The 17500-nt window shown below is 48.4% G+C and overlaps 1 protein-coding gene across 1 annotated transcript in view; it reads left to right on the top strand.

The window, feature by feature from the left end:
- The window catches only part of LOC147100400 (V-set and immunoglobulin domain-containing protein 2-like), a 58452-nt gene extending 41181 nt beyond the window's left edge, over positions 1-17271 (top strand). Inside the window, exons 6-7 of the mRNA XM_085968065.1 lie at positions 6936-7077; positions 14105-17271. Coding sequence (XP_085824191.1) covers positions 6936-7077; positions 14105-14219 — 257 coding nt within the window. The 3' untranslated portion in view covers positions 14220-17271. The remainder of the gene's footprint in view (positions 1-6935; positions 7078-14104) is intronic.
- Positions 17272-17500: the final 229 nt, after the last annotated feature.

Genomic DNA, 17500 nt, shown 5'->3' with positions numbered 1-17500 from the left:
ATATTGTTTTCTCTACTTGTCATGGAGTGAATCCTCCCTTTCCCACTCCAAGTTCTTCTTCAGCTGCAGGAAAAGTCGTCCAATCGTAGCTAACAAGAGAAGTTAAAGATAGTATTAGATCAAAGGAAGAGGCTTATAATGTTGCCAAAAAGAATAGTAAGCCTGAGGATTGGAAAGATTTTAGAATTCAGCAAAGGAGGTTAGAAATTGATAAAGAAAGAGAAAAAAAGAATATGAGAGTAAATTAGCAAGAGACATAAAAACAGATTGTAAACGTTTCTATAGGTATGTAAATAGGTAGAGATTAGTGAAAGTAAACGTGGGTCCATTAGAGGCAGAGACATGAGAAATTATATTGGGCAATAAGGAAATGGCAGAGACACTAAACAAATACTTTGGCCTAGAAATTCAGTATAGCCACTTTTGGGGCGGTAAAGTCGGGCGGCCGCTAAAGTTTGCACCCGGCGCAAAGTCTCGCCCCCTTCGCCGATATTCAGTCGCATCGCCCCAAGAGGTTGCTGCTGCGCTAAAACAGGTGATGCACGACTATCTTTAGGCGCTAAGCCGGCGGTGCTGAGCGATACCCCCGAGGCCGGGCGCAGCGCAGGTGCGGCGAGTTGCTGATTGACGGCAGACACTCTGGCGCCGGTCAGCTCTTAAAGGGGGAGGGTGGATTTGTTTGCCTGCCACGCCCTGCACAGTGCAGCCCTCAACCTAGGCCTGACCACTTCAGCTTCACCTGCACAACGCCCAGGGCTATGGAGAAGGCCAGGGAGAGAGCGCAGCACTTCAGCGACGGTGACCTGAGGCTGCTGGTTGGCAGAGTGGAGCGCAGGTGCCATGTTCTTTTCCCAGAAGGTGGCAAGAGGCCGCTGCCCAGCGCCTACCGGAAAGCCTGGAGGGAGGTCTCCAACAGGGTGTCTTCCAACAGCGTGGTTGCCAGGACTCCTGTGCAATGCCGGAAGAAGTTCAACGACCTCACTCGGGTTGTCAGGGTGAGAACCCTTTCCAGTGTCCTCCTCATCCTTGCATGTGCACCTCACTTTATGGGCAAAGGGACCTGAAAGCCCTAATGGCCAGCCCTCATCCAGGAGCTATGGGACTGGCATGAAAATCACTTGCACATTCAGCACTTTACACACTGTACAAGCTATTCGACCATGGGAGGCAGTGCAGACAAGATCAGGGCTACACACTGTACAAGCTATTCGACCATGGGAGGCAGTGCAGACAAGATCAGGGCTACACACTGGAGAAGCTATTCGACCATGGGAGGCAGTGCAGACAAGATCAGGGCTTCACACTGTACTTAGAGGCCGTCCTTTCTCTTGCAGGCCAAGGTGGCGCACAACTGGCGCAACCGAACTGAGACCGGGGGAGGCCGTCCTGACCTCAAAGAGCTCTCTGACCTCGACCAGTGTGTGGAGCGCATTATGGCAGGCCGGTTGATTGGCCCCGTCGCCAGTGGAGATGCCGACCCTGTTCTGGGCACCAATGGTAAGGGCATCACCTTTTGGACCCCTCTCGTTCCACTTGTGCATCAGATCAGCATCCTTTGCCACTGTCCGACCAATGCGGTGAATGGCACCACTCATGCCTCCCTCGCTGCCGCCCTGTCCTCACTCTAAAGCTACTCTTGTACCTTCCTGCTTTCAGATGGTGACTCGCCAGGTGAGGAGGCGGGCCCTCAAGCTGCCACTGTCAGCCCTTCGGAAGACGAGGAGGAGGAAGAGGAAGCCGGCCCATCAGTGCCACCCTCAGCTGTGCCAGCCCATGGCGATGTAGAGGACACGTCTTCCCTGGAGGGGAGCCGGGGGGAAGGGTCGGAGGAGAGTGAAGCTCCGGGGCCCAGCGGCCTGCAGCAACGCGGGAGGGGTGGGGAAGCTCGGCGGACTTCTCCCCAGAGGGTGAGTGCGGCCTCCAGTCCTGCGACGGTGAGCGCAGAGGAGGTGCGCCTCCTAGAGGAAATGGCCGTCCAGGCTGAGCGCAGGCACACTGAGCTCATGGCTGCAGTGGCAAGGATGCCTGACTCCATAGAGTCACTGGCAAGGAGTGTGCAGGAATTCGGGGCAGCACAGGCCAGGAGTCTGGAACAATTCAGTGCAGCACAGGCCAGGAGTCTGCAACAATTCAGTGCAGCACAGGCCAGGAGTCTGCAGGACATCGCGGCAGCACAGGCCAGGAGTCTGCAGGACTTCGCGGCAGCACAGTCGGCTTCTAGCCAAGTGCTCAGTCGTGCCGTCCATTCACTGGCTGGTGTCATGCGGACACAGACCAGGGCCACACGGGCACTAACTGCTGCCACCCTCGCTGGATCAGCCAGGCATCGCCAGGGCACCCGCCGCGCTGCAGCAGCCCAGCAGTCTGTTCTTCAGCTGTTTGCTGCGCATGCTGCAGTGCTGGCCCGTGCGAGTGCCAATGTCTCAGGCGACCAGCGAGCACCTGCGATCTGCCAGGTTGCCACCATTCCTGCAGCCGACACTGCCACTCCGCCATTGCAGCTGCCACAAGCTGCTGGACAGACTGCTGCCGCCCAGCCAGAGTTGGAGCAGTCAGCAGCTGGCCACTCCAAGGCCAGAGCTGGTGCAGGCCGACCCCCAAGGGCATCTGCCGTCTCGCCATCTGCCCCTCAGCAGCCTTCCCCCAGCCTTGCTGCAGCCACTGGGCTCCCATTGAGGAGGAGCAGCAGGGCGGGCTGTGAGGGTACTGGGCAGTTCCTTCAGTAACCTCTAGATGGCACCTTCACTTGTTTGTTTCCTTTGTTAATTGTTTCTAGTCCCCTGTGTTAATTCTTAATTGACTGTTATTGGGCTTATGAGTTTCACCTGTGATTTGTAGTATATAAGTTCTGTGGTTTCTTCTCTCTGTGCTCAGTCCTAATAAGGGAGTTAGTCTTGACTAGGTGCTCTGTCTTGACTAGGTGCTCTGTCTTGACTAGGTGCTCTGTCTTGACTAGCCTTTGCTCTGTGGCAGCTTGCCTTGACAAGTTGGTTGCCATGGTTGTTGCTTGTATCTAAGTCTGTGGTTCTTCCTTTTGATCTCGGTCTTGACAAGTTGCTCAGCCTTGATAAGGTGCTCAGTTTGGACAAGCATGTTGCCCTGTGGTAGCTTGTCTTGAGCTCTGTATTGATAAGCTGATTACCCTTGTGGTGGCTTGTCTGGAGTCTTATCTCAGCAAGCCGATTACCCCTGTGGTAGCTTGTCTCGAGCTCAGTTTGGACAAGTGGGTTGCCTCATGGAAGCTTGCCCTGAGTTCCTATCTTGACTAGCCGTTTGATAGCTTGTCTTGAGCTCTGTATTGATAAGCCGATTACCCCTGTGGTAGCTTGTCTTGAGTCTTATCTCAGCAAGCCGGTTGCCTAGGTGGTAGCTTGTCTCGAGCTCAGTCAGGACAAGTGGGTTTCCTCATGGAAGCTTGTCCTGAGTTCCTGTCTTGTCTAGCTGTTTGGTAGCTTGTCTTGCTCTCTTATGTTTATTAGTGTTTTCCTTGTGTGAATCTAGTTATGTGTAAAGTTCAAATAAAGTACTGTTACTTAAGACTGTATACCTGCTTCTCGTCTGTCTGCACTTGGGTCCAGAACCTACCTCGCTCGGACAGCACGGCCCCGTGTTTTCACGGCCCCGTGACTCCCCAACCCCGGGACACGGGCAGGGGCCAGGCAAGGATGCGCAAGGCATCGCCCTCGCAGGGCAAAACGTAGAGGTATGCACAAATGCCTGGTGCTTGTTGTAAGGCCGAGACTGGTGTCTTTCTTTCTTTTTGTAAGGCCGAGACTGGTAGTTTTGTGTTTTTGGAGGGGGCTTCTCCACATGAGCATGTAATGTGGGAAGGGCAGAGGTTTTCAATAAATTATTGTTGTTAAATTGCAGTGTGCATGGTTTTTTGGTTAAGTCCTGGTTGCCCTGCTCGGCTGAGGGCTTGTGGAGCGGCTACATTCATCTGCTGACATTGGCACAAGCCATTCCCTGAGAGGGTGCCTAGAACCGACGTTCAATAAGCCGGCGACAGGCGGCCCTTGCACTTTGTGCCTCCCTCCTGTGCTGGTCCTCCTCCTCCTCCTCCTGCTCCTCCTCCTGAGGTGGTCCTCCAATCTCTGGTGGCAGTGCCTGAGTCCTGCGGATAGCCAGGTTGTGCAGCATGCAGCAAACGACCACGAAATGGGAGACTCGCTCCGGCGAATACTGTAGGGCTCCACCGGAACGATCCAGACAGCGGAACCGTTGCTTCAGGACGCCGATTGTTTGTTCGATGTTCCTGGTCGCTTGATGGCTCTCGTTGTATCCCTCTTCAGCAGGGGTGCTGGGTGCACGGGGCGGGTCATCAGCCAGGTACACAAAGGATAGCCTTTGTCCCCGATAAGCCATCCTCGTGGGTGAGGCTGTGCCTGGAACATGTCTGCCACAGAAGTCTGTCGCAGGATGAAGACATCGTGGCTGCTGCCTGGAAAGCGGGCATTGACAGCTAGGATGAGCTGCCTGTGGTCACACACCAGCTGGACGTTCAGCGAATGGTAGCCCTTCCGGTTGCGGTAATCCTCGGCATTCTCCAGAGGTGCCCGCAAAGCCACATGCGTGTAGTCAATGGCGCCCTGCACCATGGGGAAGCCCACGAATGCTGCAAAGCCCATTGCACGCTGTTGCTGCTTGGCAAGGGCCATGGAGAAGGAGATGAACTGACGTCTCCTTTTGAAAAGGGCATTGGTCACCTGGCGGATGCAGCAATGCACGGCGAACTGGGAGATGTTGGCAATGTCCCCAGTAGTGGATTGGAAGGAGCCGGTGGCATAGAAGTTGAGAGCCACCATCACCTTCACTGCCACTGACAGAGACGTCCTGCTCCTCAGCTGTGGCTGCAGATCTCTGCGAAGCAGATCTCTGTGACCACGTCCCTTCTGAATCGCAGCCTCCGAACACACTGCTTGTCAGACATGTTGAGATAGGAGAACTGCTGGCGGTATACCCTGGGTGGGTAAGGCCTCCTTTGCCGACGCCTGTTGCCCCCTCTCCGTCTAGCCAGGGCTGCCACTCTCTCACGGCATCTGTGAGCCCTTTGGATGTAATTGAGAAAGCCAGCGTTGACACCCATTGCAGCCCCCATAATATGCTGGCAAACAATGAGATGTCAATGAAGGCAAAGACAATTGGAAAGCTGTGGCCTGAAGCCAGAAGTACCTGTCTTAGTGTTGGGCCAAAGCAGAAAGCTCTCTACCTTGGTCTCGCTCCAAAGATCCGTTTGTCAAGAAGGAGTGCTGCAAAATGGCAGCCTTTTATAGTGCAGGAGGAGTGCCCTTTAATTTGCGCCCCCCGCGCCCCGCATCGGCTGAGCACCGTTCCACTCTAACAGTCGCTAGGGGCGCCAGGCGCACAATGGGGCGGCGTGACTGAAGTTCCGGTTGGGGGCGCACAAAGGGCGTTGCACGAGGAAATGACGTCATGATCTGCGCGCGCAGCTGAGCGCGTGCAAAGACTTTGCGCCGCCGCTAAATCTCTAGTGAAGTTGGGGCGAGGCGCAGATCGCGCTGCGCCCGGGCGCTAGCCGCCTAGCGCCCGATATCTACTCCTCCTAAGGCGCTAGCGGCTGGCGCAACCAACTGAATTTCTAGGCCTTTATATCTGTCTTCATGGTAGAAGACACAAAAAACATTCCAGAGGGTTGTGAATCTTTGGAATGCTCTTCCCCAGAGAGCTGTGGAGGCTGGGTCATTGAATATATTCAAGGTGGAGATAGACAGAGTTTTGAAAAACAGGGGAATCAAGGGTTATGGGGAGTGGGCAGGGAAGTGGAGTTGAGGCCAAGATCAGATCAGCCATGATCTTATTGAATGGCTGAGCAGGCTCGAGGGGCCGAATGGCCTGCTCCTGCTCCTATTTCTTATGTTCTTATAAGTAAAGACATAGGGCAGGATTTTCATTGGGCCGTGGAGGCGGGATTGGAGGCATGTGGGGGGTTAAAATCCTGAAATCGGGGGGCATGAACCCATCCTGCACCCAACCCGCCTCCATGCCAGTTTCAAAGGAGGCGGGTACCCGCCCCGCACTGGGACCCACCTCCCCGAGGTGGGAAGGGGATTAGTGCCAATTAACTGCCTGTTAACAGGTAGTTAACAAGCAGTTTTTAGCCTAATCCCTATTATTAATGTTGACGTGTGGGATTCCCGACGGCTCCAAACCACGCCAAGTTAGAGGAGGCGGACTGTCGGGATGAAGGGCTTGGAGGGGTCGAGATGTCCGGTGTTCAGGTGAGTGATGGGTGCATAAGTGCAAAGGTAAGTGTGTTTGGTGTATGTAAAGTGTTTAAAGAAGTTCTACTAAGCTTTACTTACCTTTACAGCCTTCCTTCCTTCAGGTCTCGGGAGTCCCTCATCTCATCGGTACAGAAAGCAGAATGGCTGCGAGCTGTCAAAAATTGCAGCATTCAGCTTTCTGTTCTGGGGAGATCTCTAAATCAGCCTGAGAGGAAGGAATTAAACTAGAATACAGATCGTCAGTGTTTGACAGCTTCAAACAGCTGTGAAACGCTGATATTTCATCTGTCAAAAGGTCTTGACAGATGAAATTTCAATCTGTGACATCACCTGTTGCCAGGTGGCCCTTAATTGCCCTGCTGAGCCCACTGGGTGGGCTCAACAAGGTCAATCAAGTCAAAATTGCATGGGTTGGCTAGAACTCGATGGAGGCGGGACTACAACCCCAAAAGTTGTAGTCCCGCCTCCTACCCGACTCCTCAATGAAAATCCAGCCCATAGTAATGGAGAAATTAATGGGACTAAGTGGCATCAAATCCCCTGGACCTGACGACGACTTGCATCCTAGGGTTTTAAAAGAGGTAGCTGCAGAGATAGTGGATGCATTGGTATTAATCTTACAGAATTCCCTAGATTCTAGAACAAGGATTGGAATGTAGCAAACAAATTAATTTTCTTCTTCCTTTACAGTGGACAATGAGACTGGAGTGATTGTTGGAGCTGTGATTGCCACCCTTGTGGGCCTACTTCTGATTGCTGTCGTTACATTCTACTTACTGCACCAGCACAAGCAGAAGAATCCCAAGGTTTCCTCACTTGGACATGAATTGAGGTTTGGATATTTATGGTTGTCCTCAGCATTCCTGGGCTAGGGAAGGGGAAATCAGCCTCTCCCGGGACTTTCATTTGCTCTGTACAGTGGACCAGAATTTGCTGGAGCGGGGCATCTTGCGCCGTGCCCCGTGAGTTGAATTTTTTTCTTCACCCTTCAGCTCAAAATATTTTTGCACCACAAAAATTTCTGGAAGTGTGAACTGAATCTTCTTCTTAGGCAGTCCCTCGGAACCGAGGATGACTTGCTTCCACATTAAAAATGAGTTCTCAGGTGGCTGATGAGTCCAATGCGGGACCTACAGTCTCTGTCACAGGTGGGGCAGACGGTGGTTGAAGGGGCGGGTGGGTGGGGTGCTTGGGTTGACGTGCGCTCCTTGCGCTGCCTGTGCTTGGCTTCCGCTTGCTCCCGGCGAAGAGACTCGCGGTGTTCGGCGCATTCCCGGATGCTTCTCCTCCACTTTGTGCGGTCTTGTGCCAGGGATTCCCAGGTGTTGGTGGGGATGTTACACTTTTTCAAGGAGGCTTTGAGGGTGTCCTTGAAGCGTTTCCTCTGCCCGCCTGGGGCTCTCTTGCTGTGCCGGAGCTCCGAGTAGAGCGCTTGTATTGGGAGTCTCGTATCGGGCATGCGGACAATGTGACCCATCCATCGGAGCTGATTGAGCGTGGTCAGAGCTTCGATGCTGGGGATGTTGGCCTGAGCAAGAGCACTGACGTTGGTGCGCTTATCCTACCAATGGATTTGCAGGATCTTGCGGAGGCAGCGTTGGTGGTACCTCTCCAGTGCTTTGAGGTGCCTGCTGTACATGGTCCATGTCTCTGAGGCATACAGCAGGGTGGGTATCATTGCTGCCCTGTAGACCATGAGCTTAGTGCCAGGTTTGAGGTCCTGGTCTTCAAACACTCCCTTCCTCAGGCGGCCGAAGGCTGCACTGGCACACTGAAGGCGGTGTTGGACTTCGTCGTCGACATCTGCCCTTGTTGACAGTAGGCTCCCGAGGTATGGAAAGTGGTCCACATTGTCCAAGGTCTTGTCGTGGATTTTGATAATCGGGGGGCAGCACTATGTGGCAGGGGCAAGTTGGTAGAGGACCTTTGTCTTACGGATGTTTAGTGTAAGGCCCATGCTCACGTATGCTTCGGTGAAGGTGTTGACGATGGTTTGGAGTTTGACCTCCGAGCGAGCGCAGACGCAAGCATCGTCTGCATACTGTAATTCAAATACAGTGGCGAGGACAACGGGGCATCTGGGGTCTAGGTGAACGACGGGACCAGCAGTCCAATAGGATTTAAGGATAGAGAAAGAAACAGAGCGAACGACAGAGAAGGGAATAGGGTGAATTAGTGTCAAATTAGATACAGAAAGAGAATTAAAGAGAGGGAAAGAAAGACTGGATTAAGATTCAGCGACAAAAGAAACAAAGGAAAAGTAAGAAAAAAATTAAAATGTAACATTTAAAAAAATCTCTAGGAACAATTTACTACCTGCAGGAATGAGACTCCACAGTTTCAATTGTTTCCTTTCTGGGCCGGCGAGGTTGAGTCATATTGCAATAACGTTAATCTCATCTTTAAAAGAGTCCTTAAATCATTAAATACCAGTCCTAACTTTCCGCGGCAAGTTTGCTCCGTTTTAACAGCGCAAATGCAGCAATTTCTTGAAACTCACAGGGAGGTTGAGGGTGAGATCCTGTTTTTTGTGAGGCTAACGGGACAGTGGCGCAAATCATCCAGCAATTCGCAACTCACAACTTATCTCTTCCTGACCACGTTGGCTGGATTTTTTTTACACACTAATAACGCCTTTAACTCACCGTTATTGTGTCAGCAAATTTTTTTAGGTTAAAATGTTTACGTTGAATTCTTTTCTGCACTATTTTCACACAGCCGTGAATTTGTTACTAAACCGTTTAGCCAGCACACTAAAAATTGCCCACAAGTGCCTCAAACTAGCACAGACATGGATTTGGCGCTAATGGGTTTGGCACGGAGGAAAATGAAACCTTTTGATTGCTGTCTAGTGTCCCCTGCCGGAAAGTGTGCATATTTTGACAGTGGGTGAGGACAGGATTGGACTCTGCTACGAAGCTTTCCACGAATGAGGAGTCTGCACACTCACCATCTCGGTTCACATATGAAGAATGGCTAATTGGATGAAGTGACAGAGGGTGATGGAACTCATGGTGCCATACACTAGCAACTGTGGTTCCTAACTCCACCATTCACATTCATACCTTTGTCTTATATTTTAGGGTAGTCAAGTCAAAAGATTTCCAAAAGCACCTCCATTCCTGATTTTTAAACCTGTGCAAATGGTTAGCTATTTCTTAAAAACAGCACCTGCAATATCTGACATTAAACAGAATACTGGAAATACAGAGCACATCCTTCAGCATCTGTCACGACGGAAGACAAATTAACATTTTAGGTGTGGATCTTGTACCAGAAAAGAAAACTGTTAGCTAAGCTCCTTAGCAATGGGATAAGGGGTCGGCCACAGAATAAAGGGCTCGGCCATTTAGGACTAAGATGTGGTGAAATTTCTTTGCTCAAAGGGTTACGAATTTTTGGAATTCTCTACCCAAAGAGGGCCAAAGATGCTCAGTCGTTGAGTATATTCAGGACAGAGATCGATAGATTTTGGCCACTAAGTGAATTAAGGGATATAGGGGATAGTGCGGGAAGGTGGAGTTGAGGTAAAAAATCAGCCATGATCTTCTTGAATGGCGGAGTAATGGGGTATGGTAGCATAGTGGCTATGTTACTGGACTAGTAGTTCAGAGGCCCTGGACTAATGATCCGAGTAGACGTGAGTTCAAATCCCACCATGGCCGCTGGGGAATTTAAATGCAGTTAATTAAATAAATCTGGAAGAAAGAGCTAGTATCAGTAATGGTGACCATGAAACTACCAGATTGTCATAAAAACCCATCTGGTTCAATAATGTCCTTTAGGGAAGGAAATCTGCTGTCCTTACCTGGTCTGGCCTATATGTGACTCCAGACCCACAGCAACGTGGTTGACTCTTAACTGCCCTCTGTGGTTCAAGGAGACGGCTCACCACCACCTTCTCAAGGACAATTAGAGATATGCAAAAAATGCTGGCCTTGCCAGGACGCCCACATCCCATGAATACATTTTTAAAAAGGCTCAAGGGCTAGATGACCTACTCCTGTTCCTATTTCTTATGTTCTTATAACTGAGCAAAATGAAAGAGAGGAGGAAGAGAGATAATGGGCTGAAAAGTTGTAAAGGTGAAAACTGGCAGAAAAAGTGTGAGCAAACAATATTTAATTCCTTTGCCACTTACTTATGTTATTATGGATCTTATATGTCTTGACAGGAAGGATGTCAAGGCCTTAGAGAGGGTGCAGAGGAGATTTACCAGAATGATACCAGGGATGAGGAACTACAGTTATGTGGGGAGACTAGAGAAGCTGGGCTTGTTCTCCTCAGAGAAGAGAAGGTTAAAGGAGGATTTAATCGAGGTGTTCAAAATTATGAGGAGTTTTGATAGAGTAGATAAGGTGAAACTGTTTCTGCTAGCAGAAATGTCAGTAACCAGAGGACACACATTTAAGGTAATTGGCAAAAGAAGCAGCAGTGAGATGAGGAGAATTGTTTTTACGCAGCGAGTTGTTATGATCTACAGGAAACTTTGTGCTATCCAGCACCGACGGGACCAAGCTGTTGCCGTCCCATCAAAACTGCCGGACAAACCAACGCTAATGTTGAAACATACGGAGATTTTGAGCTCCGTATCTGGCAACAAACCCTGTTGCTTAGCAACAGCTTCTAAACAGTCGGCCGTACCTTGCAAGCGTCTCTGTAGCTTAGCAACAGCTTCAGCGAGACCTTGCAGAGCCTGACTGGTGGAAAAAAAAGCAACGAAAAGAAAAAAAAACGAACGAAACGGCTCCTGATTTTTGCCGGTGGCTCGAGCATTCCGGACAGTTAACCTCTGGATAAACCAAAGTTTCCTGTAGAATGCACTGCCTGAAAGGATAGCGGAAGCAGATTCAGTAGTAACTTTTAAAAGGGAATTGGAGATATCATTGAAAAGGAAACATTTGCAGGGCTAGAGGGAAAGAGCCGGGGAGTGGGACTAACTGGATAGCTCTTTCAAAGAGCCAGCACAGGCACAATGGACCAAATGGGCTCCAATTGTGCTGTATGATTCTATGATTACAGTGCTGTATAGAATTGGTGACGATTTCTTATCCCTTCACATTCTCCCCAGGTCACTTGTGGTCAAGGAGGTGCAAAGGTTGGTTGGCAAGGTAACATACTCCTAGGCCTCTGCCAATGCAACACTGAGTTAATAGATTCTCTTGTTTTATTTCACTCGAGATTGGCAGCTATGCAGTATGGGAATAAAATCCGTGACTCCTTTTGATGTTGTAGAACACAGTAAATGTAGCTTTTAAAATAAAAATTTAATTTACTGCCATTGTTTAAGAGGGTCTCTCCTTAAAATTGATTCTTTCTTAAATATTTCAATTTAACAAAATATATTTTATGGCACCACTCTGTGCCAGGAATGGAATCTCGCAATTTTGGGGCTAATAAGTAATGGGAAAGGGCCAATCACCCTTTGAGCCCTCTCCTCCCAACAGACCACATACAATTTACACTTTCCAGGATTCAAGCCAAATTATTTATTTTCTAAGTGAAAACTGTGTATATCTATTCCCTGATTCCCCTCGTGTTATTACACAAAATCCATAATGTTCATAGATCCCCAATCATGGTTGTTTGTTCTGCAGACAGTCATTCCTTCTCCTGCCTGAGCAGAATATCCTTATAAACACCAATCCCATTTTCAACTAGATATTCGTCCATATTCTTTTTAATGGAATTAATTTGCAGTTCAAAGTTTGCAAATGACACGAAACTCGGTAATGTAGTAAGCAATGAGGAGGATAGTAACAGAATTCAGGAGGACATAAGCAGGCAGGTGAAATCGGCAGACACATGGCAGATGAAATTTAATACAGAAAAGTGTGAAGTGATACTTTTTGGTAGAAAGAATGAGGAGAAACAATGTGAAATAAATGGTACAATTTTAAAGGGGGTGCAGGAACAGAGAGACCTGGGAGTGTATGTTCACAAATCTTTGAAGGTGGCAGGACAAGTTGAGAAAGTTAAAAAAGTATATGGCATTCTTGGCTTTATTAATAGAGGCATAGGATTTTCATTGGGCTGTGGAGGCAGGATTAGAGGTGTGTGGGGGGTTAAAATCCCAAAATCGGGGGGCACGAACCTATCCCGCCCCCCAACCCACCTCCATGCCAGTTTCAAAGCACTGGGACCTGCCTCCCCGAGGCGGGAGGGGGATTAGTGCCAATTAACTGCCTGTTAACAGGTAGTTAACAGGCAGTTTTTAGCCTAATCCCTATTTTCATTGGTGAAATGTGGGATTCCCGATGGCTCCAAACCACGGCAAGTTAGCGAGGCGGGCCGTCGGGATGAAGGGCTTGGAGGGGTCGAGATGTCCGGTGTTCAGGTGAATGATGGGTGCATGAGTGCAGAGGTAAGTGTGTTTGGTGTGTGTAAAGTGTTTAAAGAAGTTTTACTTACATGTACTTATCTTTACAGCCTTCCTTCCTTCAGGTCTCGGGAGACCCTCATCTCACCGGCACAGAAAGCAGAATGGCTGCGATCTGTCAAAATCTGCAGCATTCAGCTTTCTGTTCTGGGGAGATCTCTAAATCATCCTGAGAGGAAGGAATTAAACAAGAGTACAGATTGTCAGTGTTTGACAGCTTCAAACAGCTGTGAAACGCTGATATTTCATCTGTCAAAAGATCTTGACAGATGAAATATCAATCTGTGATGTCACCTGTTGCCGGGTGGCCCTTAATTGGCCTGCTGAGCCCGCTGGGCAGGCTCAACAAGGTCAATCAAGTCAAAATCGCGTGGGTTGGCTAGAACTCGATGGAGGCGGGACTACAACCCCGAAAGTTGTAGTCCTGCCTCCTCAATGAAAATCCAGCCCTATTATAGAGTACAAAAACAAGGAAGTTATGCTCATTATTTATAAAACACTGGTTAGGCCTCAAATGGAGTGTTGTATTCAATTCTGGGCACTACACTTTAGGAAGTATGTCAAGGTCTTAGAAAGGATGTAGAAGAGATTTACTATAATTATACCAGGGATGAGGGACTTCAGTTATGCAGAGAGACTAGAGAAGCTGGGGCTGTTCTCCTGAGAGCAGAGAAGGTTAAGAGGAGATTTGATAGAGTTGTTCAAAATCATGAATGGTTTTGATAGAGTAAATAAGGAGAAATTGTTTCCAGTGGCAAAAAGGTCATTAACTAGAAATTACAGCTTTAAGGTGAAAGGCAAAAGAACCAGAAGCAACATGAGGAACTTTTTTTTACACAGCAAGTTGTTGCGATATGGAATGCATTGCTTGAAAGTGTGGTGGAAGCAGATTCAATAGTAACTTTCAAGAGGGAATTGGATAAATACTTGAAGGGAAAAAATTTACAGGGCTACGGGGACAGAGCCGGGGAGTGGGAGTAATTGGATAGCTCTTTCAAAGAGCACAATGGGCCGAATGGTCTCCTTCTGTCTGTATTATTCTACAATTCTAATTGTCTCAACTTTAGTTGCTTTTTCTGGCAGTCTGCTCCACGCTTGAACCAGATCTACTAGTTCCATTGAACCTTGTTAATCATAAACTTGTGTCCTCTAGTGTACGCTTCAGTCGGAAGTCAAGTAGTCTGCTTCCATCTATAGCATCTGTCTCTAAATGGTTTTCATTTTATGGAGCTCATAGTAAACAAGTTACATAAAATAATGAATGTTTGGGATTGATGATGAAGGCTGAACTTTAACCCTGAGGTCAGATGATGTCAACAAACCATTTGAAGTTTGTTTTTGTGAACTCCTCAATTAAATGGCATCTTTATTACTAACACCCAAATTTAGATAGAATACAACATGGCAACTTGAAATATTGGTATTTAAGTATATGGTATTTGCAACTTCTTTCAATGGTCTAATCTTGTGTTGATTGCAGAGAGGATGCAGTGGCTCCAGGTAAAGAAGCGGACTCCCATCTACTGGCATCATCTGTACACAGTCAAGAAGCCCGCTCAAACAGCATGAACTCAAAATATAATATTGTTGTGTAAACCCCACTCAAATCCCAAGCACCACACTCCGCAAAATTCAGGGCCGAAGAGGTTGAGGTTTAAAAAAAATGTCTTATTGTCCTTTTATATTGGTTTTGCTCTGTTCCACCAAACCACTTTACTGCAACTTGTCACTCTTACTATATAAAGATAAATTTTATCGGCAGTGAATCTGACAAATGTTCAACTCTTTTAGATGCACATCCATGAAAATGGATGAGGAATGAACCTAAAAAATGACCTATTCATGGGCTCAACATTTTTGTTGAAATGGAAGTTTTAATTGGGTAGCCTTATAGAAACATAGAAACATAGAAGATAGGAGCAGGAGTAGGCCATTCGGCCCCTCGAGCCTGCTCTGCCATTCAATGAGATCATGGCTGATCATCCAAACTCAGTACCCTGTCCCTGCCTTCTCCCCATATCCCTCGATCCCTTTAGCCTTATGAACTCAATTCTCTTCAGTGGATGGTCATGTCGGTTTCAGCTCTCGGTTGGGTTGTAAGGTGGAGCATTTTGCAGAAGGAGACTTGGGCAGCGGGAAGCAAAACTAATGATAATCAACCTAGCTCTGCAAAAAAAACATGGCCTGTCAACCGTTCTTAAAGTAGCTTTGATGACTGATGGCGGCTGTTCAGATCAACCTATTGTCCCGATTGAAGCATATTCCTAGCAAGATCTGGATTTCCCTTCTCATCTTTTTTTGGTCTTGCTTGGCTATGCATCCCTGAGAAAGTGGGAAGGTGACCTGCCTTCAGGCCTCTGCCCATGCTGCTGCCAGCTGAAGTTCCTGGGGGAGCAGCCTTGGAATGGCTGCTTCCAATTGGGCCTCCCTCTCTGTGAGGGCCTGCCTGACATTTGCTTGCCACGGCAACATGGATGAAAATGGGAATTAAAAAGTGTCGGGAATTGAATCACCAGCCAATGCAGATGTCAGTTGCTCCAATGCACTGCGCCGTGCCCTACGTTTCCAATTTACCTATTTTAATTTAAATGTTACCATACCCCCACCCCAGTCTCACTGTGGTGAGGTATTTGGAGAACATAAAAACTCAAGAACTTAAGACGTAGGAGCAGGAGTAGGTCATTTGGCCCCTTGAGCCTGCTCCGCCATTCAATAAGATCATGGCTGATCTGATATTGGCCTCAACTCCACTTCCCTGCCCGCTCCCCATAACCCTCGACTCCCTTACCTTTCAAAAATCTATCTATCTCCACCTTAAATATATTCAATGACCCAGCCTCCACAGCTCTCTGGGGAAGATAATTCCAAAGATTCACGACCCTCTGAGAGAAGAAATTCCTCCTCATTTCCAATTTAAAAGGGTGCCCCCTTATTCTGAAACTATGCCCCTAGTTCTAGATTCCCCCATGAGGGGAAACATTCTCTCTGCATCTACCCTGTCAAGCCATTTCAGAATCTTATATGTTTCAACAAGATCCCCTCTCATTCTTCTAAACTCCAATGAGTATAGGCCCAACCTGCTCAACCTTTCTTCAGAAGACAACCCCTTCATCTCCGGAATCAACCTCGTATCAGTGAAGGAAAACTAATTTTGGAGGATAGATAAGAGTCTCGTTAGCACCTTTGAATACTGTTCTGGCAACAGCTGGGTTAGCTGGGGTTTGTTTTGTAAAATGTGCTGTCCAGATCCTAAGCGGTACATATTATAACTGCTGTAATATTGTACCATGATCCATGCTAGTGGTACAGGCTCCTGATGCACAGGTCTTCCCAGTCAAATTTACTTTTGGGTCGCATTCGGCTGTAGGAGACCCATGTTCGGGTCTCCCACGTGTCTCTCACTCTTTGGTTCCATAACTGTTCCCAGGTATTTACGACAACACAATGGCATGAGGCTGCAGATAGTGGCTCTGAACACAGAAAATGCTTGGAAACACTCAGCAGGTCAGGCAGCATCAGTGGAGAGAGAAACAGAGTTAAAGGTACTTTTAACCCCCAAAAAGGGGTGGGTTTCAGTCAGGTGGGAAGTTAAAATTTCAAACCCAAACCCAACACGCCTCGAGCCAGCCCAATTCCTGTTTTAATTGAGGTGGGATGGGGGCGGGAACCAATCCGCTCTAAGGCGGTGGGTCGACCATTGAAAGCTTTTAAGGAGGCTGCGTGTCTCCATTTTAACAACCTTTTTTTTTAAACCCATGTTGGCCTGGTTTCCCTGGCCTCGGGAAATCCGGCAGGTAAAAGGAGGCGATAAGGTAAGTACATTTACAGCACTGCTTGTGGGCCAGGAGGAGCAGGAGTGTTCCCCCGGACCCCAGCCCAACAAGGTTACCTGTAAATCCTCCCATGACCTGTGATCTCGCCTCCCTGTGACCACAATCTCTACCCCCAACCATGATCTCTCCACTCCCCTACGACCACCATCTTGCCCACCATCCATGCTCAACCCCACGCCCCCCGTGACCACAATCTCATCCCCCCTGACTACGTTCTACACCTTCGCGATCTCCCCCACGCCCCCACCCCCACCATGAGACCGACCTGCTCCTCCGCTGCAACCTTCTGCTGCAGGTATTCCCATCTGACAGGCAGCCGGCCTGTCAGTCAGGCTGACTGTTGGGTGGGAAACCTGGAGAAAAAAATTGAGAACGATTCCTGCAGTTAAAAACTACAGGACGTTCGGGAAACCCGGGCTTCCCATCCATTACGCCTCCCGTCCACTCTGAGCGCGCAGCTCGTGAAATATTGGGGCCAATATTTCAGGCCGATGACCTTCCATCAGAAAGTAGATATATATTGTTACCAGGTTCAGCATTTTCTACCATAGTGTGCCTTCATTAATTTAAGAAGTATGGTGCATGAAACAGAAGAATTTGTTGCAATATGAATCAATAAATACTTCTGTTTCATAAACATGAATGCTTCACTGTACTGGGTGCAGGGTGCTGAAATAGGACTAATTAAATGTGTGGTTGAGATTGCTTGCGGCACCTTGTAGGGACTGACCTGGAGCTTGATGTGTGGTCTGTGCTGTGATGAGTGATAACCTACTTTTCTTGTGTCTTAATAAACCGTTTTTGTTTTTATGCAGCTATGCCGTGCACTCCATTTGAACTCTAACAAAAAGGGACTTTGGGCTGGAGGGACAGACTAGAGTTTCAGTAGACCTCAATTACCACATTGTATAATGCTTTTGGAACACTTTGAAATGTGCAGAAGCATAACTGAGAACATGAGAAATGGGTATTCAGTCATGAGCCTGCCCCTCTCACAAACTATGGCCAGGTATTTCCTCGGCGCTGCTTCCGTTCTGCTGCCA

Source organism: Somniosus microcephalus, chromosome 26 (genome assembly GCF_052327205.1).
Source record: "Somniosus microcephalus isolate GS21.2 chromosome 26, FLI_Smic_1.0, whole genome shotgun sequence".
NCBI lineage: Eukaryota > Metazoa > Chordata > Chondrichthyes > Squaliformes > Somniosidae > Somniosus > Somniosus microcephalus.
Note: the sequence above shows the minus strand (reverse complement) of the source record. Positions and strands in the feature narration are given on the sequence as shown.